Below are 21,490 nucleotides of genomic sequence, written 5' to 3' on the forward strand. Positions count from 1 at the left end.
TGAATCCTTCACATGAGATGTTAAACCAAGGTCCCATCTGCTTCAGTCAGTTGTACCTCTGGTGGAAGTAAAAGATACCATGGCATCTATCGAAAAGCATGGTGTAAGTTATCTGATGCTCTAGCCAAATTTCCCCTAGTAGTATAAATGTCACCTTGGGTCTCCACTGAAAAAAATGGCACTAGCCTGATGGGACTGACCTGGTCAACAATAAATAAAAAAAAAAAAAAATTGTTCTGCACAGATGCTCATTTTATGTTTGTCTCTGTAGATTTCACATCCAGTTTACAGAGACAGTATATGTCTGACAAATTGAAATAGTCGATGCAAACATTATGCAATAGTATTGAACTATAAGCATGTACACCAGAAGGCGTTCAGCAAAATGTTATTTAATGGACTAACACATTTCACATTAAATTAGTCAAATTTGATCAGTTAGGATGAGATTAATAGATCACTGATAGACTGACATAATTTCAAAAGAATAATTTCTTCTGTCATGAAACATATTGAAAAGTAGTGATAAGAGATGGTGTAGCCTTCTATGTCCTTGTTATGAAAGGAATAATGATCTCAAAGCAAAACCTGAGATCACATCTTATATTCTAAAATCACACAGAAGAATGTAGGCCGTGATTAGCCAATGTATCTCAGCATTTTTCCCAAGGAGCTAATAATCTACTGAATTTAAATGTGTAGTTGGAGACAATTCTATATTAATTAGGATGCTTGCAGTAGTTACATATTTAAAATAATTAAGAGACAATAAGCCAGTTTTTTAAATACCCCATCTACATACTTAAAGTAGTTTAATGTTCTGTGAAACAGACTATTCAGTATACAAAATATTGTAGAGCTGCCAGTTTTTGACAATTTTCTGCAGATTGCTGCAATTTTGTTTTTATGTAGAATTAAGGGACTGATATTATAAATGTCAAAAGTCAAACTATTTGAAAACTGTAACTAGATATGGTCCATTTAATTGTAGGAATGAGTTTGCCTACTCTTCAACAGATGGCCTAATTTATGTGAGGCACTTCAGTCCTGTTGGCCATGAGATGAGGTTACTTAATGTGTTGCAAGGACATGAGGCGGAGGTATCCTGCATCATCTGGCACCCCCTGGTGGACAGGTGGGTGAGTGGTTCAGAAGATGGAACAATTCGTGTCTGGGTAAGGAACAATTTCAATATTATCATTGTGTGTGTGTGTGGGGGGTGAGCATATGTTGGGGGGGTTACATCAATATCATTTCCAGGGCAAATAAAATTTGGTGTCTGTATGCAAATAATTATAACAACTAACAAATTGGAAAATGGCAGGTTATTTTGTTGCTTTAAAAAATGGAAAAAAAAGGGATTTTCAAGGTTTTCATAAAAAGGATATCTAGCTAGCAAAAACAGCATAAAAACATAACCATACATTCTAGACTGTCAGATTCAGAAGAAACTATATTCTGAATGTGTTAAATACTATTATGAGATTATACACCACAAACCAAGGCACAAACTATATAAAGCAAAAGAATGATCATAAAAAAATCTAAAAAGAAAAGATCAAAAGCCTTCACTAAGTTACAGTTTTACTTCCATTCATGTAAAAATCAATTGTATTATTATTATTATTATTATTATTATTATTATTATTATTATTATTATTATTATTATTATTATTAATAATAATATTAATATTAATATGGTTTCTACTATACTGGGAAGGTTTTATAACTAAGGCTAAGAAATGCTGATAGATAACTATGTGATTTATTCTATGAAAATGCGAACATTCATGGTGAGCATTGCTCACAATTTATTAAGTATCTCTGACCTTTCCTAACAGTAAGTGAACTGTTATATACTCTGATCAAAGAAACACAACAATTTAAAGATGATACACTGTTTAGAAAGAATGGAAAGAGTGTTAGTAAGGTTGGAAGAGCAGTCAGAAGCACGGTAGCTAAATGTAATGCAAAATAACTCAACTGAGAAACACAAAGCCATGAAAGAATACACAATGGAGGATTAGTAGCAGGAGCAAAAAAGGAAAGTTACTTGGAAGTATCTATATCAAATGACCTAATTGTAATGAAGCAGTGTAATGCAGCAGTATGTAAGTTGGTTGGAATACTGGCATGTATATAGGATGCACGTTCTAATTGTGTGGAATACTGGGAGTGTCGTGATAAAATCAGCTTATAAAAACATACTTTCAATTAAACTAGTATTTTTTAAAAAAGCAATCATACCTGCATTATATGCAAAAGAAAACTATTATGCTTAAATAAAATCCAAAAATAACACATCCCACCCCTTCTCCTCCGATTAAATGATATAAAATCACTGAATGGATTATAGGCATTAAAATCCATAGACATTTAGAACAAGTTTTTGTATTTATATTTATATGACTGTTATTTTTGGATTTTATTTAAGCATAATAGTTTTCTATTGTATATAATGCGGGTATGATTTCTTTTTTAAATTAGTAGTTTAATTGAACGGATATTTTATAGGCTGATTTTATCACATGACACTATTTGTATTATGTTTAATAGGTTGTTTTAACTTGAGTCAATTATCTGATGAAGTCCTGGAATTTTAGGATGAAAGTGCTAATATTATTAAAGGTTTTACTCTTCCTGTGTATGGAGATTGGCTTTTTGTTTTATTCTCTATACAGTTTCCTACTGGTGTATTGAAATACTGGGATGTATAGCATATGTGAGTTCTATTTGGGTGGAATACTGGTATGTTTGAAGGATGTAAGTTCTAATTGCTGGAATACTGGAAATTATAATGGATACAAGTTTTAATTGGGTGGAATACTGGGATGTTTAGCAGATGTAAGTTGTGATACTTGGATTATAGTAAAAGTAGGATGGAATACTGGGATATATAGAAGAAGAGGGTTGAAATACAACATTGTGGATTTTCTATTTTTTATACATTTCATATTTGTGTTTGATGAAAATTGAAAATATCCTTCTAGTTCTTATACAAAATCTATTATGCTTACATAAATCTTAGAGGACATACTTTTCAATATATTTATTTTTTTATTCTTTGGAGATAATTGTCTATTAAATATTATCACTAAAAGAAATCTTCTTTTATGAGTAGTTTATTTTAACCACATATATGTCTAGAATGCTTTATATAATATATATATATATATATATATATATATATATATATATATATATATATAGTATTTTAGATGTATATTTCTGCTTCTCTGAAATAATCTGATTTGCTAAACTGCTACCCAGACTTCTGATATGTGCAACCATCTAAAGAAGATGTTTTGATCCAATATTTTTTTCTTTTTCATTGATATTAATTTGTATTGTAGAAGAAGCAAGGGAATTATTTTGGTGAATTATGTAATGTCTTAACATTATTTACAATTTATCAGTCATATTATTTGATTTACCCACACCTCTACCCTGTATTAAATTAAACTCAAAGCTTTTGATCTTCTGTCTAATAGTAATGTTTTGATACAGTATCTCCATATTTCTTATTGAATATTATTAAACTGCTCACTACTTTCTGAATTTTTGTTGACACACATCCGATTTTGCCAAATCATTATTTGAAGTGAATATTAATCTCATACTGAATTATATTTAGATGCCTTTGAGGACTTCACAGAGAGGGATGCATGGTTTATTTTAATTAAAACACTTTGTCCTTGGTGAGAATTAACAAAGAGTTGCCCTTAAATTAACTTTCTTGGGTGGTGTAAGCCAGGGAACTTTGTTGGCTAGGCTTACTTAGGCCCTTGGGCTGATAGCCTAGTACCTACCTATGAACCTATAAAGTATTTAGTGATGTCAATGGTTAAAAGATTGATTTGAGCTTACTTTTAATTATTTTCTTCTGTTTAAATAATGCATTTTGATCTATTTACTTCTTGAATGCTCTCACAGTTGAGCCAGGAATTTGTTTTTCATTTTTTTATTTCAGCTTATATTAACTATGTGTTTATGGTTGAACATCGAGCTGGCACCTCAGCATTCATGAAAATCTACTGCCAATCATTAGCGGACTGGAGTTCTGCTGCGGCAACCCCTAACCGGGAAAAGCTGAAAGACAAACATCAACAACAACATTAATCTCAAATATTTATGCCAATGTACTTTTTCTATTTATTTTTGGGATGTCCTTACCCATAGATAGTAATTTCTATATTACAACATCTGTATAAGCCATGGGGATAGAATACATCTTTTCTGAGCCATATTTTATGAAAAAAAATAAATTTCACTTTTGAGCTTTTTTTTATTTATTTATACTTTGTTGACCAAGTTAGTCTTACTAGGCCAATGGCCTCTCATCAGGGAAGGCCAAAGGTGGCATTCATACTCACTAGAGAAAGTTTGGTCAGCATAGCAAGGAACTTACCCTACTCTTTTTTATAAGTGCCAGGAGATTCTCAACTTCAGCCTGAATTACAATCAGCTTAAGCAAGTGGGACCTTGGGTTAATATCTTATTCACAGATATTGTACCTATGTTGTTGCTATGCAATTTCTGAATTAAACCCTTAAAACCTTTTTACTATTCTTTCATTGCTACAATCTCCCATAACTTCTTTTTGTCAGGATTGTAAAATGTCTGGTCCATGTCTAAAACAGAACATACAATATTTAGATTCTATGTAGTCTATTTTGTTCTGTCCTGTGTTTGCGAATGGAACGGTCTAGATCAGCCAGTTAACTCTCAATAAAGATAAATTGCATTTCAGAAAGATTCATCCATTTGATCTCAAATTTATGCTCACCTATTAATACAAACATATAAATCTTCAAGGATGCAACTTTGAAGGTAATTAGTCTATACATGTTTGTACTATTTGTTTCCTTTTAATGTATTAGGTCTCTTTCTTATATTGTTTTCCCCACGAATTTGGGAATTGAATGTTTTGCCCAATCTTCCATTGCTGTCTTAAACAGTTCTTTCTCCATGAATTCAGGATTGATGATTTATGATTTTGTTTTACTTACAATTACCTTTACCATCAATAAAATTGATTATATTATTTCCATTATGTCTTGATTCTACACTAGTGTATCATAATTATCTATAATGTTTTATATATATATATATATATATATATATATATATATATATATATATATATTCACTTTATAATCTCGAAATGCTGAAACATCAAATTTCAGTATGTCAAGTCTATAAAGTTGAATCTGCAAAATACAGAAACCACAAAACCGTGAAAGTAAAAACTGCAAAGTTAAACACAGAATACACCACACTACACATACACCAGACTACCGAAACTACAAAAAAAAAACAAAACACAAACAAACACAAAAACACAAATTAACAAACCTACACTACAAATAAACAGGGGATCAAGACCCCCTGCACCTCCATGCGGGGGGCTGTGCCCCCACACCCTCGCTACTTATATATACTAACTCTGAGATTGCACCAAACAGAAAAAGACAGTAAACTCACAACCAGACATTCTACAGTCCCTCGCACACACACATCACATATATACAAACACCACCACTTTTAACACTTAAACACTCATACTTTTACCTGCCTACCCTAACCCACATGTACAACTTCCAAACACACTCACATACACTCAAGCACCTACCCAAAACCCTTACAAGATAGTCACTTACCTTAAATTGCACCTAAATCCACACACTAAACTGGACACCATCCACAAAATACATTCCACGTCACATACCATAAAACCATAACTGCGAATTTGACATTTCCGATTCGCAGTTATGCACTTTTGCTATTTTAGTCTCGAAATACTGAAATTTGATATTTCAGTATTACGATATTATAAAGTGAACCTATATATATATATATATATATATATATATATATATATATATATATATATATATATATATAGGTTCATAGGTTCATAGGAGTGTACTAGGCTAATGGCCCTGGAGCCTTTACAAGCCTAGCCTGTAGGATTACCCTGGCATCGTGCCACCCAACCTTAGTTCCTAGTGCCTCTGTCAGGTAGAGCCACTGGAGTGATTCCTGGGTTAAATTTTCTATTTCCCATCCACTCATCAAGATTCCTCTTGAAGAGGGCCATTGAAGTGCTCTGCTTGACATGTATGGGAAGTCTATTCCATAGCATGGACCATCTCTGGGTTATGATCCTGTCCCTCCTGCATGTTCTGTTGATTGTGGTGATGAGGTTGAGGTCTCTGGTGCATGTGATGCGAAGGGATTGGGATTTCTTTAGATGTAGCATTTCTAACAGTGCTGGGTCAGACATGGCTTTGTAAGTCAAGCAGAGATCACCTCTAAGTAGGCGATATGAGACCGAGGGTAGTTGGAGTTTTTCAAGTTTGTCCATATAGGACAAGTGTTTAATGCCTAGGATCCTCTTTGTGAGGTACTTTTGTGGCCTCTCTAGTTGTTGCATTTGTCTAGTGAGGTACATGCCAAATGGGGCATTGTACTCGATGATTGTCCTAATGAGGGAAGAGTAGAGGGAGGCAATGACTTCTTTGTTCCTGGATGCAAAACCCTTACTAACGAGATGTGCCACATAAAAGGACTTTCTGACCACAGTGGCAACATGGTGGACAAAAGAGAGGGTGCTGTCAGACTGTGTTCCTAGATCTCTTACAACACCTTCTGTGTTCAGTGGACTACCATCGATGTGGTAATTCAAGAGAACTAGGGTTTTCCCCAGGGGGATGACAACACATTTTTTAGTATTGAGCTTAAGGCCATGCTTCTGGCACCAGTCGTTGATCTCATTGAGCCCTTTCTGTAGGATGTCAACATCACTTGGAGAGTTACTAATAGCTCCCAACATGCAATCGTCTGCGAACTTTGTCAGTCAGAGTCCCTTCGTGTTGGCCTGGACTTCAGAGAAGTAGATACCAAACAGAAGAGGACCCAGGACCGAACCCTGTGTAACTCCACTCGTGACTGGTTGACAGTCTGACTTGGAGTCAGCTACTTTCACACTGTAGGTTCTATCTGTGAGCCAGTTTGCAACCCCCTAGTGATATAGGGGTTGATGACTAGCTTAGTGAGTTTTTCTATGATTCCTGGGTGGGGAATGGTATCAAAGGCCTTGGCCAGATCAAGGTAGGCTGTATGAACCACCTTGCCTTCATCCACAGCTCTGGGGACTGACTCAAAGAAGTTGACCAAGTTGAGCAGGCATGATCTACCCTTCACAAAAACAAACTGTATAGGATCCAGAGTTTGGAGATTCCCTATATCCATGCTTATTAGGTCCATGATGATGCGTTCCATAGCTTTGCATATCAGACTCGTCAGGCTAATGGGGCGATAGTTCCTGGGGTCTGTAGTTGCTCCTCCCGTGTGGAGAGTGATGACTGTAGCAGTGCACCATTCAGTAGGGACAAAGCCTGAGGTGAGGCTGTGATTGAACAGGGCACATAGATGAGGTGCCAGTTCACTCTGTTCTTCGCGTAGAACACAGCTGGGGATATTGTCAGGTCCCACAGAAGCTGTATTCTTGGCCTTGGACAGTGCTGTTTTAACCTGTGCAGCAGTACTACTGGGTGCCTGGCAATTTACTGGTATTGTGATTGATCCTTTGTGGGGGGGGTAAAGTTGGCACTGAATCTGTTGCCAGTATATTGGCAACATCTGTTGGCTCGGTATAGGAGGTACCATTGTGCAGTAGCTCAGAGCAAATGTTGGTTTTGCCGTGGAGATTCTTTACATAACTATAGAAGGCCTTATGGTTGTCTTTACTATTTGCTGCAATTCTGTTTTCATAGCTAGCTTTAAAGGATTTGATGAGGGATCTCAGCCTTTTGTTGTGGCTGATAAAGGAGTTTTTCCAGTCTTGGGACTTCACCTTATTCTGCATCAGTTTCCTCCTTCTGTTGTAGAGTTTGTTTATGGTAGGGTACCACCAGATTGGCTTCCTTTTTTTTGTCGAAAACATCTTGGTTCTATTGGGTATGGCAAGATCCATGCATTTGTGTATGTGTTCATACAGTGCATTGGTGTATGATTTGGCAGTCATGCAACTATTCTCCATTTGCATGGGTGCCATGAAGTTAGCCAGCTCTGTTTTTAGGAGCCCAAAGTTAGTTTGGAGAAGTTTTTCATGGTGGTTACCTTTATGGGGGGGTGGGGGGGGGGGGTGGGATGTGAATTTCCAAGGTGATTAGTTTGTGGTCGGATCTAACCAGGGAGTAGTTGACTATTGGTGTAGAGTTGCCCATGTTAGTAATGACCAGATCAAGAATGTTGCTACCTCTAGTGAGGGTAAGAACTGGCTGGTCAAGGGCATTGGAATTAATGAATTCCAGAAAACGTTGGGCAAGTGTATTGGTATGTGAGTAGTTTAACAAGTTAATGTAGGGGTAGTTGAAGTCACCCAGTGTGAGAGTTAGGTTGGACCCTAATATTCTCCAGGGTGCTTAGGAACATGGAGTGTGAGTCTTGGGACATAGTTGGGTACCTATAGCAGGCTACGACCTGAATCTCTCTCTTACCCAGTGTTAGCTATACCTGAAGTATCTCGGATGCATTATGTTGGGCTACCAGTGTGGAGGTGTGCACATCCTTTATGAATATGGAAACACCACTGCCTTTGGAGCTTCGGTCCAAGTTCTGGGGCCGAAAGGTGTGGAATGAGTTATAGCCTGATAGTGCAGGGGGTGCTTTTTGCTGATTTGAACCAGGTCTCTGTTACAGCACAAATGTCAATGTTCTCCATTTTAAGGAGTGCTTCAAGTGAGTGCATTTTGTGATTCAGACTTCTAGCATTGAACAGCATGACCCTCAGATTGCATTTGTTTGTAGCTGTTACGGTGGTAATTTGGTCTTTGGAACACCGCCTAATGTTATAATATATGGATTTCTATCATTTTATCGAGTTTTCAGAAACTGGAAATTCATATTCATATTTTGTTCTTCAACCCCCTCCTTTAAATGTAATTCCTGTATTGCTTTTCTTTCCTCGTTGTAATTACCTTTCTTTGTTTTCTGCTCCCCTCTTCCACTTCTCTATCTTCATGCATTTTTTATAATTTTGCTACTCTGAATACTTTAAACACTTCATATATTACATTTTTATTGTTCTATTGTTATCTCTCTTGTTTTATTGTTATCTCTCTAAAAGTAACAATTATCTGTTAATGTATGAGTAGTTTTCTCTCTGGCAGACTTGTCATTATCCTTTCTGAAAACAAATGCTCCTCCCTATAACTCTGTAAATTATCTATACTCATATGAAAATGTTTTAAAGGGGATGGTGACCATTTCTGGCTTTCATTCTAACTTAAATCACAGTCTTGTCTACTACTCCTGTATAAGGCAAGTTCTTTTTTGTAAGGATAGCCAAAGACATGGTTAGATATGCCCACTTAAATAAAAATTTCCACCTCTGAATTTTCCTTCTCGCTTAATTCAAATAATGTTGTAACACTAGCCCCTGTCTTTCCTTTGCTTTTGTTTTCTTCAATGCCAAAACCAATCATATCTGCAATAATTATTTGTTTTATCTTGTTTTATTTGGGCCTCTACTTTACTAAGAAGCATTTGTCTGTCTCTATTTACATCAGCTTTACCATGTTGCATAATTAATTCTTTCTTCCTGGTCCTTGTGCTTTCAACACTCTATTTTCTTTGCTATCATACGTGTCCACTTTCTACTTTGTGTACAATGACTTGACAATTTTGTATTTTATTTGAAATTCATATAGTTGGTCTGGAGTGATTAATCAATTTAAGTACTGTTGATCATAATAACAAAAGTTAAACTGAAGTGTGACTGTAAGTGTGAGTATAAATATAGAAAAAATAATAAGCTTTGCTGGTACTACCTAATTAAATGCAAACTATATCTGCAAATGTCCAGACTACACATGGCTTTCTTAAACTGTCTCTAGAAGCACTTTAGTAGTGTAAAGTATAAAGAATGACTCCATGCATACCTCTGCTTGAACTAGGTATGTTGTGAATATTATATATTATATTTATAATACTGTTTTCATGTAAAAATCAATATATTTTACAAAATGCCATGCTTTCATCTTTAAATATACTTGCCAAAAAGGGGGAGGTTTTTCTAAATGGGCATCTGCTTAAATGGAATACACCCCAGTCAGAACCTCCTCGTGAACAAAACCGAAATTAAATAAATAAGTAAATAAATAAAATGACTATTGAAATATAGTTGGACTACTAAGTCAACACGTTTAAGAATGTTATCAGAATGGGTCCATTCTTTTTATAGTTGCTGCAGCTCCCTAGGTGTTGTGTATTTTAAATGGCTGTTTCAGTCGCACTCAGCTTGAATGTTAAATGTATCTCACATATCACTGTTGTTTTCTTTCCTCTTCCTGCTTCTTCAATGGCATCTACAGACGACTTCTGGCCAGACCACCTCTAACAATGCCAGTTCATTCTGAGGGCTATTTATCTTACTTGTATTTCTTAGATGCATTCGGCTGGAATCCTTCATGAACCAATTTCCTCCACCCTTCCTCTCTTTAACTCGAAGTAATCCCTTGTCTGACATGTATCTTCCCTTTGTTGAAACAAGCTCAGAAGGAGGAGCGTATAACCTATGCTATTACTTCAACCAAAACAAGGGTCCTTCAAATGGACAGGAAGTTACAGGTAATCTATCCCCACAAGCTGTACAGGACTGAAAGTTTTAGTCTTAATGCTCTTCACAGATGACAGTGAGAATGTAACATTCACATAATTTGTCTTCAAAACCCAAAGCTGCATACGGCCTCATAAATGCAATTGTCACAACGTGTACTCAGTAGCCATAACTTAAATGTGACATATAAGGTCTTAAAACTTGAAAACATTAAAAAGCCCTAGCTCTTCATTCACACAGATTATTCACATAGATATGACATCATCTTACAAAAAAAAAAAAAAACAGTAGAACTAGCCTATAATGTACTTGTTTCATTGGATGTCTGGTATCCCATCACTACCACCAAAGTGTACCTTTCATTAAAATGTAAAATGCAGTTCAAGTTTACTATATTTGACTTCCATCTCTACACCTGAAGTTTTCTCCTCTTGCTGACCTTATCTCTTTTTGCCTCATTACTACATACTAATATATTATAATATTTTAATCATATGCTCTTTTTTCAAGGGTAAATAATCAATTTTGACCACATGATTCACAACTGACTGCCAAAGTATTAGACACCTATATCAGACATAATTTATGACCCAGAAAACTGTATTTTGTAAGATATATTAATTCAGTATATCCAACATTTGATGTAGCACAACTGGCTGAATAAAAAATTGCTGACCCACACTGTGCAAAGATATTTTTTTTTCATCAAAGGTAGCCTCTTTCATGGCCATTCTACTTTTCAAAAGTATCATAGAACTAACTTTGTTCCTTCTGAATTTTGTTGGAATTGGGATTACCTGTGTTGTTAAGAGATTGAAGTGGATGATTGCACAATACATAGGTGTTTTGCTCCCCAGACAAAAAGAATCCATGCACATTTTTTTCCAATTCTGTTTTTCCTTCATAACCTGTTGACCATCCACATATTTCTGTCTGCTATTCCAGTCATTCTCCGGTGCTGAGCTGAAAACTAAGTTGTGAATAGGAGGTAATTCAGATAGGCATGAAGGGTAGATGCTTTCTCCTTGACCTACAGAATAGCCAACATGGTGGCTTGACATCTGTGAGCTTCAATACCAACAATGCCAACCAGATGACATGCATAAACATATGCATGTTCCCATGCATTAGCAAAAATGCAGCTATTGTACTCTACTCAGCTTGGATTGTGCAGACATCTTAGCTTGTTGTACTGACTGCAGATCTTCCTGCCTCTGCTGAACATCAGTCCTGTAGGTTTATTTTCCAGCTGTGATAAGTCAGGCTGCATCAGTTACTCATCCTTATTCTCCTCTGCATGTTCCATTGCCTGGTTTGCTATCTGATTCCAAAACACTGAGTTGCAGACATAGTTTAATTCCATGGAGCAGGCTTGTTTTTATTTTTGTAATTAAATCACTGTTCTTCAAAGAAATATCTGTTTCAGTCTCTTAGGCTCACTGAGACATAACTTGATACACTATGCTTCAGTGAGGGTTTTGCAGTATGTTGTCAAAGATATATATAACTGCAGCATGCATGAATTTTTAAATCATTTTCTGTAGTAGATGTACTTTGAGAACTTACTTAAAACTGTAATCATATCATTATACAAAAATAGCTAGCTATAAGTTATAATAAAACCGAAAAACATGTGGGATGTTGTTAAGTAATGGGAATTAATGTTAATGTATAGAATCCTTGTTCAATTTTATTAACAGTCTGTTACAGAAGAGCATGAATCATTAGCAAATCATTTGAGATTTTCAAGGTAGCAAATATGGGATTTGATAATGTGATGTGTCCACTTCAAGAACACATTATAACATATAGAATATGAAAATATGTATGAAAACATTTCTTCCTACAAAAGACTTTGGTCTAGTTGAAATTTTCAACATGAAAAAAGAATTGTACAAAGGTAGGATTCAAGATTAAGTCAATCATGCATATGGAACTGGAAAAATGTGTTGTTACATTAAAAGCCAGGAGGCAGAGAGAGAACTAGTTACTGTTTAGTAAGCCCAATTATGCATAGTCAGCATAGCCTTAAAGGGAGCAGATTAGCCATGTTTTATCTTTTTATATATCTAAAAGCTACTTAACTTCTGTTTTTTTTAGTGTGCTTTGTATTTTAAGCTCTTTCAACTACATAATGGTAGTTAATGTACAAAATACTAAAGAAAAATGTAATTAGTTTCTTTTTCCCCTCAGAGTGAAGATGGAATGACGTGTGAACAGGTTTTAGATGTTAAAGGAGGTATCACCTGCCTTAACATTGATAAAGTCAATGGTTGCATCATAGCTGGAAGCAACAATACTCTCTGGTAATCAAATTTTATATATAAATTGATCTTTCTTTCTTTCTGAATAGCTGCAATGCTTTCAGTCAGCAAATTTACATATCTTGGTATTTAAGTCATTGCTATTTTTAGGACAAAAACAGCTTAACGAAGAACACTTAAACATCTGCATTTTAACAATATTGTTATTTCTGCCATTAAGTATTTTGCAACAACTACAAAGGAAATTTGTATTGTGTGATTAATGCTAAGGGATTGTGCATTTTTAAGAATGGTTGTAAACTCTTGATCCTCATATGTCATCCATAAGAGCATAATGATAACATTACTAACTACCGGTGAAAATAAATGCTATAGCTTATGATTTTTCTGGTAATCATGCTATGCACTACTGTTTCTGTTTCCTTTGTCTAAATCAAATGTGTTATTAGTGTCCTAGATGTGAATTAAAGTACTTGCAAATAACATTCTGCTTTGCATTCTGTTATCCAGAGCATTTTGCATTTTCCCATTTCAAATAACACTCATTGTCCTTTTTATATAATGTAGCAATCAATCTTGGTGCCTTTCAAAAATTAAAATATACTAACTTTTTTTGAAAAAAAAAAAAGTTAGCTGCGGTGGTACAGTGGTAGTGTTGTTGCCTCACAGCAAGAGGTTCTCCTGTTCGATTTACGGCTGGAGTGCCTTCTGTGTGGAGTCTGCATGTCCTCCCCTTGGTTGAGTGGCCTCCAAAAGACATGTGTGAATGGGTGTGCCTTCACTGAAGGTTGGGCATCGAGCTGGCAACTCAGCACCATAAAAAATCTACTGCCAATCATTAGCGGACCAGAGTTCCAATGTGGCGACCCCTAACTGGGAAAAGCCGAAAAGACAAACAAAACTAACTTTTTTTGAAAAATAATTAAATAAATTGCTGGATAACTGTTATTATGATGAAAATGTCAATCATTTGTAAACTGTGCTGGTGTGGGGAATCAGTGAAGTGCTGACCACTATGGAGAAGCAATAGCCACCATACCAACGCACCTATCATTTGTTAAAATGCTAATGGGATGAAGACAAGTTAAAAATGCATTAAACACAAAATGTTTGTAAATTAAATATTCTGGTTTATGTCTCTAATGTCAGACCAACCTTATACTGGCAGCCTACTACAACCTATCACTCACACACAGACAAATGAAATACAGTGCAGATGCCCTGCACTACTGTTATTGTAGTACTCTATTACTCATAGGTTCATAGGTGTGTAGTAGGCTAATGGCTCTGGAGCCTTTACAAGCCTAGCCCAGAAAAATTGCCCCAGTACCATGCCACCCGATGTTAGTTCACAGTGCCTCTATCCAGTAGAGTAATTGGAGTGATCGCTGGGGTGAACTTTCTGTTACCCATCCACACTTCAACATTTTGACATGAATGGGAAGCTTATTCTAGAGTATGGGCAATCTCTGGGAGATGAACCTGTCCCTCCAGCATGTTCTGTTAATTGTGGTAATGAGGTTGTGATCTCTGGAGTGTGTGGTGCGGGGGGATTGGGATTTCTTTAGGTGTAGCATTTCAAGTAGGGCTGGGTTGGACATGGCTTTGTAAGTCAAGCAGAAATCGCCTCTAAGTAGATGATAAAAGACTGAGAACAGCTTAAGTATCTTGAGTCTGTCCATGTAGGACATGTGTTTAAGGCCAAGGATCCTTTTTGTGAGATACTTTTGTGGCCTCTCCAGCTGTTGTAGGTGTCTGGTCAAGTACATGCCAAACTGGGCATTATATTCAATGATTGGTCTAATGAGGGATGAGTAGAGAGGTATGATGACCTCTTCCTTCCTGGATATGAAACTTTTGGTTATACAATGTGCCACATAGAAGGAGTTTCTAAACGCAGTGGCAATGTGGTGGTCAAAGATGAGGTGGATGTCGACCTGGGTGCCCAGATCTCTTCAATGTCCAGTGGAATCCCATCAATGTGGTAATTCACAGGAACTAAGTTTCTTCCAAAGGGGATGATAATCCATTTTTTGGCATTAAGCTTCAGGCCATGGTTCCGACACCAGTCATTGGTCTCAGAGAGACCCTTTTGTAGGATGTCTGCATCACTTGGGGAATTGATAATGACTCTTAGCTTGCACTCATCAGCAAAATTGGTCAGCCAGAGTCCTTCTGTGTTGGCCTGGACTTCTGAGAAGTAGACACCAAACAGGAGAGGGCCCAGGACCGAGGCTTGTGGGACTCCACTTGTGATTGGCTGACAGTCTTACTTGGAATCTGCAGCTTTCACTCTGTGGGTCCTGTCTGTGAACCAATTTGCAACCCACCTAGTGATGTAAGGATTGATGCCTAGTCTGGTGAGTTTATCAATGATACCTGAGTGGGGAATGGTATCAAAGGCCTTGGCCAGGTCGAGGTAGGCTGTATGCACAGCCTTACCCTCATCCACAGCCTTGATGACTACCTCAAAGAAGTCAACCAGGTTCAGCAGGCACAATCTCCCCTTGACAAAGTCAAACTGTGTGTGGTCAAGAGTTTTGAAATTGCCTATATCTTTGTTATGCAGTGTTAACCAGGACTCCAACTTTTCCTGCAAGCAAAACTGTTGGAGGTGGTGTCATGTAAAAGTCATACCCCAGTGCTGAACATTTCAAACATAATGTCATGCCATTATTTTATCTGTGGGTAACTTTAATAGTGTGAAATATATATAACACTTCCTTTAAGTCTGAAATGTTTTACAATAATTTTAATTTCCTAGGATTTGATGGAGGCCACCTATCTGTTTTTACAAGTTATTTGGCTAAATTTATAAATAATTTTATTTGGGTGACTTTGCTCATAGAACTGAGCAAAATGAGCTATTTTGAGACCTTCTCCCATACTCTGAAATTTCACCTCTAAAGAGGAACAAGATGGCTGATGAGGCTATCCCTTCAGATGGGGAGTGAATGGGATCTAACAGTCTCACCCTGCCCATAGAATGAATGGGCCCAGCTCTTAACCCCCTGTAGGGGGAATAAGCTGGCTGATAGGTTGCCAGATTGTGGAATTATTGGGTAGATCATGTGGGGGACAAAAACTAAAAAAATGAAGTGCTTTTTCTCATAAAGAAAAAAAATACAAAACTCACTTTTACTCTCTTTGCTTGAAGTGGAGATGCAAGTCCTTGCTCCCCCATTCTGAAGTTATGCCTTCCATTCCCTGGCTGCTTACATATACTAACTTAAAGATCACTCAATAATCAGAGATTTCCACAATCTCAGAATGAGTATACATTCCCTATATGCACTTTAATTTTCTCTTTCTCAGTGATTGTAATTACTTATCCCCAGGCTTTCAGCAGGTATCCCTTCCTGAGACATCATACTAATCTTTATTGCAAGAATGTTTCATCTACTCTAGTTCTAGGTTTTATGTTATTGCAACATTGTAGTCATTCACTGAGTGGAATGTAGGACCAAGGCTGTACAGTTTTATGTGACTGTAGTACAGCAAAACTCAGCTACCGTGTCCTTGTTGTAATGTACATTATTAGTACCTAGTAATGACAGTTACTGTTGGAGGCAGATATATTGCAGTGATTCCTTCAGCCTGTAATCCTCTAAATCAAGGTCATGTCTTGTACTAATTTTTAGTTTATTTGTATGTACATAATGTTCATTATCACTGATTCAGTAGCCTTAGCTATATGTATTATATCCTGCAAAGATATAACAGCCAAGCCAGCTGCCAAATTTTCAGGGCATACACCCAAACTGTCAGGCAGCTAGAACTGAACTGACTAAAAGACAAGTTTAGGTGCCAAGCCCTTAAAAGTTTTATTGTCACCGAAGAGTACGCTCCTCTGAGACTTTTGAGGATCGACGGTCTGCTTGTGCTGTTTCTTTGATGAGCAGTTAAGTTCCTTTCAGTGAAAAAAAACTTCCATTCCATTACTTTTGTTGATTATTAATACTTTCTCCTTCATGAAAGTTATTTTAAAACTAGGAGTTTGCATTTTAATGGACTGTCACAAGACTGTATTCTACTTTTACATGGGCACGCTTGTATTTTCCTGTCAGTTAAAAAGTTGTTTAAAGAATTAAAAAATATATATATTTTTTTCCTGTGGAGAATTTATGTTTATTTTAATTTTTAGGGTTGGCAAGTCTTTGAAAGTGCTTTTTGCTTTGTTTTTGTTAGAAAAAAGTAACTTTTGAAGACTTTACATTTTTATCAGCTTTTGCTGCTTTGTTTTCCCTGGGAAAGAGGTTTCATTATTGGCTTGACCATGGAACAAACAGTCAGTCCCAAGGTCAGTCCTTCCAGCCATAAAAAGAAAAAAAAGTTAAGCAAACAGCCTTTGCCAGTAGCAGGCTAGCAATTTGCCTGAACCACAGGTGAGTAAGTCTATGTGGCCATTTGTTGTACCTCAGACCACTTATCTTTTACTCTGGACCCCTCTGGTGTAGCACATATAGCCACTATGCACTGGGATTTAAGACACAATATTATAAATGATGATTCATTGTATATAAAAGTACATAATGTTGTACTGAACTTCTGTTGATGAGAGTATGATAGATCTCTATCCATGTACTACTGTTAACATTCTGATGGTGAGAAGTAAGGTTGCCATTTTAACAGAACAACTGAAGAGAGGATATTTATGGTTTCATTTTGAGAAATTATTAAAAAAGATATTTTAAGCCATTTACAATGCTTAAAATATTTCAAATTCTTAAAAGACAATGGCACATTCTAAAACTGGAAATATGGGCTATATATAAAGTTAAGTAATAAAACAAGAAAATACACAAGACCTTCCTAAAAAGGGAAAACTAAATAAATGTCAAAACAAAGTATGTATATATATATATATATATATATATATATATATATATATATGTATATATAATTATTGCATTTCTTTACACGGAAAGTCCGACTGGGCACAGGTCCCATTTTCAGTGGAGGCCGGGGAGAAATACTCCCTTTTACAGAATGAGTAGAAGGCAGTTATACAAGATTTACATAATAAATGTACATACATACATACATACATGCACTAGTAATGATACAACAGTTAATCAAAAAATAAATGTAAAGATTCAAATAAACTTTATTGTCATTTAGGACCACACAAATGCAGCCTAAATGAAATTACAAATGTCAGCTCACAAGAGAAATGCAGTGCAAATAACACAGATAAAGCGATATCAGAGAATAACATAAGAAAGAAAATAACCATATGACATGCAAGAGGCAGTGAACATTACATAGATACACTCAATATTCATTATCCAATGATAAATAATAAATAAATACCCACCACCAAACCCCTTCACCATTAAGATAGAGAATAAATAGACATTAGTGAATAGCAGCTGTTTAGTTACCATATTGCATTTGTTAACTTTAGATGTGACTCAGTATAGGCATCAAATTGCATAATAGTAATACTGTCAGTAATTGCTCAGAGCAGCAGGATGAAACAAAAAAAGAGAGTTCAATGTATCAGGTATTATAGTTGATGTCTGAGTTAATAAGCTGTAGGGAACAAACTCTTCTGAATCTGGTAGTCTTACAGCAGAAGCTGCGGTACCTCCTTTCAGACACAAGTTGTGAGAATCTGTTGTGGCTTGGATGGGTCGAATCAGCCAGTATTTTGTATGTTCTCTTTCTTGCTCTTGTAAAAAAAGCTCCTGAATTGACGGGAGGCTTGTGTCTAAGATTTTGTCATCCACCATCACCACCCTCTGTAATTTCTTCTTCTCAGCAACTGTGCAGTTGCCAAACCACGCTATGAAGTTGCTAGTGTCGATGCTCTCTATAGTTCCCCTGTAAAAAGCGATAAGAGCAGATGGTAGGAGCCTGGTCGTTTTGAGCTTTCTCATGAGGTGAAGTCTCTGTTTAGCTTTCTTGACTATATGGTTGGTATTAACAGTCCAGGAGAGGTCATCTGAGATGTGAAGCCCCAGGAAATTGGTTGTTTTGACTTTCCCCTTTGATAGTGAGTGGTTGGTGAACTGTTGCTTTTCTCCATAATCATTTCTTTGGTCTTATTAACATTTAGGTAAAAAAATTAGAGATGTCGGTAGAGAGGCCACCTTTGTGAAGTGACGGGATGATGGCTTTTCTTCCAGAGGCCAAGGACGTGAGAGTCCTTAATAGATCTGTTTATCAGAATGCTGATAGGTGACTGAGTCTGCAAGAAGTTTTAGAAACTTGGCAGGAATTCTGTCAGCAGAGGTAAAGCACAGCTTTAATTTTATGAGAAGGTTTTTGATGAAAGAAGTAAGGATAAGAGAGAGATTCCAGTGGAGTTGAGAAGTCTGTTGTAAGCTATGTGAAGGGGAAATTAAGGTAGTTGTAGAGGGATGGGGTGAATTATTTGAAATGATGGGAGAGTTCTGAAGAGGACTATGTTAGGAGGAAGGGAGGGATGCAGAAATAGATTTATTGGGGAGGGGAGTGGAAGGGGAAAAGGAGCAGTAATATTGGCAATGGTGTCGATAAAGAAGGAATTAAGAATACTTGCAATTTGTTCTGGAGGTTTTTTGACGTGTGGGCAGGGGTTAGGTTTAGTGCCAGGGTTCAAAATATTATTGACAGAAGACCAGAATTGCATGGGGTTATTTTTCCTGTTTATTTGCTGGTTCCAGAAATAGTGCTGTTTTTCTGTGCAGACAAGTTTTTTAGCTTGGTTACAGAGCTGTTTGCAATGCAAAAGGTCACAGGTATTATTAGATTTAAGCCAGAGTTTCCATGCTTTATCCCTGTTAGTCATGGCTGGAAGATGATTGTTTAGAAGATATAGAGGCCCGATCAATATTCCTGTCGCCAAGGGTTATTGTTTCATTTCTTATAGTATAAGAAATCCAAGATAGGATATCTTCTAGAATAAGAATGTTATTTTCAGGTGGAATATATATGACAGTTATGCAGAGTTTTTTTAGAACAGTTAATATCAAGAAAGGAGATAAGAATCTCAGCATTATGGAACTGAGGGATGTGATCTTTGAACTGAGATATATTGAGGTTGTTGGGATAAATGATGGCAACACCACCTCCATTTTTTCTTTAGGCTATCTGACCTAATAATGCTAAAAGTTGGAGGGAGAATCTCTGAGTCCTGAATAGAGGGCTTTAGCCAGGTTTATGTGGCAGCTAGGATGTCAGTTTTATTTTGAGATAGGCAGGCATGCAGCTCATGGGTTTTATTGCAGATGCTTTGGAAATTTAGAGTGGATTGGGGAAGATATTTACAATTTTTGGGGAAGCTGGAATAAGTGGTGGAAGGCCCATGGTTAGGGTGGATGTCACCAGAATGGGAGTGGATGGAAAGGGTATGACAAAGGTGGAGTATAATGTAAGAAAGTTTTGAAAGTATCTGGTGTAGAAAGTGGTAGTGAGTGTTGGGAGTATAATATAAGGGAAAGTTTGTAGGGAGAATGATGATTTTAGTACAGAGAATGGGGTTAATGTGGTATAGGCTAGGAATATATCTAAGTAGGTTTTGAGTGGGGGGAGTCTAGGACAACTTAAGGAATTTGTTTTGGAAGGAAGAGATTGAGGGTTAATTATTGTAATATGTTTAAGAGTTAGACAAAGTAGGTTACTAGGGAATATAAGAAATGTTTGGTAGAACAGGGGAGGCACATTAGGCATTGTAGTGTGAAGACTAAGGGTAAGAAGAGTAAGTTAGTGTTGAGTGTTGTAGTGGAAGTGAGGAAGGAGGAGTGGCTGATGGGAAGAGGAAGGAAGAGGGATTATGGGAAGGAGGAGTGGCTAGATAAGTATAAATGTAAGGAAAGAAGGGGTGGGCAGGAATGTGGGGAGGGTAAGGGAGTGGAGTGAGTGCAAGCATAGTGAGGGCAAAGTGGGTTGAGCTAAAATAAGCTATCAGCTAAATAAGTACATGAGAAACCTTGCTATAAGTAAAGAGTGACACTCACTTAATGGAACAGTGTAGCAAGCCAATTTTTAAAAGCATACTACGTTGGTTTTAAGAGTTTAGATTTTGAGGGAAATTATAAGTGAAGATAAAAATCCAAGGTAGTTTAGGGAATGGGTTGGGTATTAGAGAGTAAATAGCATCCGATTATGTGTGCACGCCACCATGCAACCCTTTTTGAGTTATCCTGTTTAACAAAACAGTTAGTTTCGATACAAAATAACAAAAGTATTATTCAGCATACATTGAAGTCATTAAAGTTAATATCAAGCTTATGAGTCTGGTTACATTCAAATGGAATCAGCTGTAAATAGATATTGAGTAGCAGACACTGAACTAATTACAGGATAAAAATGGTTACATATTATGAAGGTATATTGAGGAGGCCCAGGTAAGAAGGAGATAGAGATAGTAACGGAGAGGGGTGAATGATAGTCAGATAGTTAGAGATTGTGAAGAAGTAGCTGTATTATGGCCAGTTACATAAAATAGAGATGACAGTAAGGGTTTAAAGATTATCCAGGAACATCACATGCACATAGCTGGCAACTGAGTAGGAAGGGCATTACTTGAGTTTTAAAGGATTTTAGGAAGTGTTTTGTCAGTTTGTTGATTGTAATCTGTTTGGAAGTAAATATGATTTATCTGGATTTACTTAGG

General features: G+C 36.6%; 1 protein-coding gene across 1 annotated transcript in view; it reads left to right on the forward strand.

Annotated features, from left to right (window-relative positions):
* Positions 1 to 21,490, forward strand: part of LOC122799991 (vegetative incompatibility protein HET-E-1-like) — a 964,337-nt gene that overhangs the window by 891,521 nt on the left and 51,326 nt on the right. Inside the window, exons 15-16 of the mRNA XM_044069444.1 lie at positions 992 to 1,175; positions 12,818 to 12,930. Coding sequence (XP_043925379.1) covers positions 992 to 1,175; positions 12,818 to 12,930 — 297 coding nt within the window. The remainder of the gene's footprint in view (positions 1 to 991; positions 1,176 to 12,817; positions 12,931 to 21,490) is intronic.

The sequence above is a fragment of the Protopterus annectens genome, chromosome 4.part0, assembly GCF_019279795.1.
Source record: "Protopterus annectens isolate FY-2018-M chromosome 4.part0, PAN1.0, whole genome shotgun sequence".
NCBI lineage: Eukaryota > Metazoa > Chordata > Ceratodontiformes > Protopteridae > Protopterus > Protopterus annectens.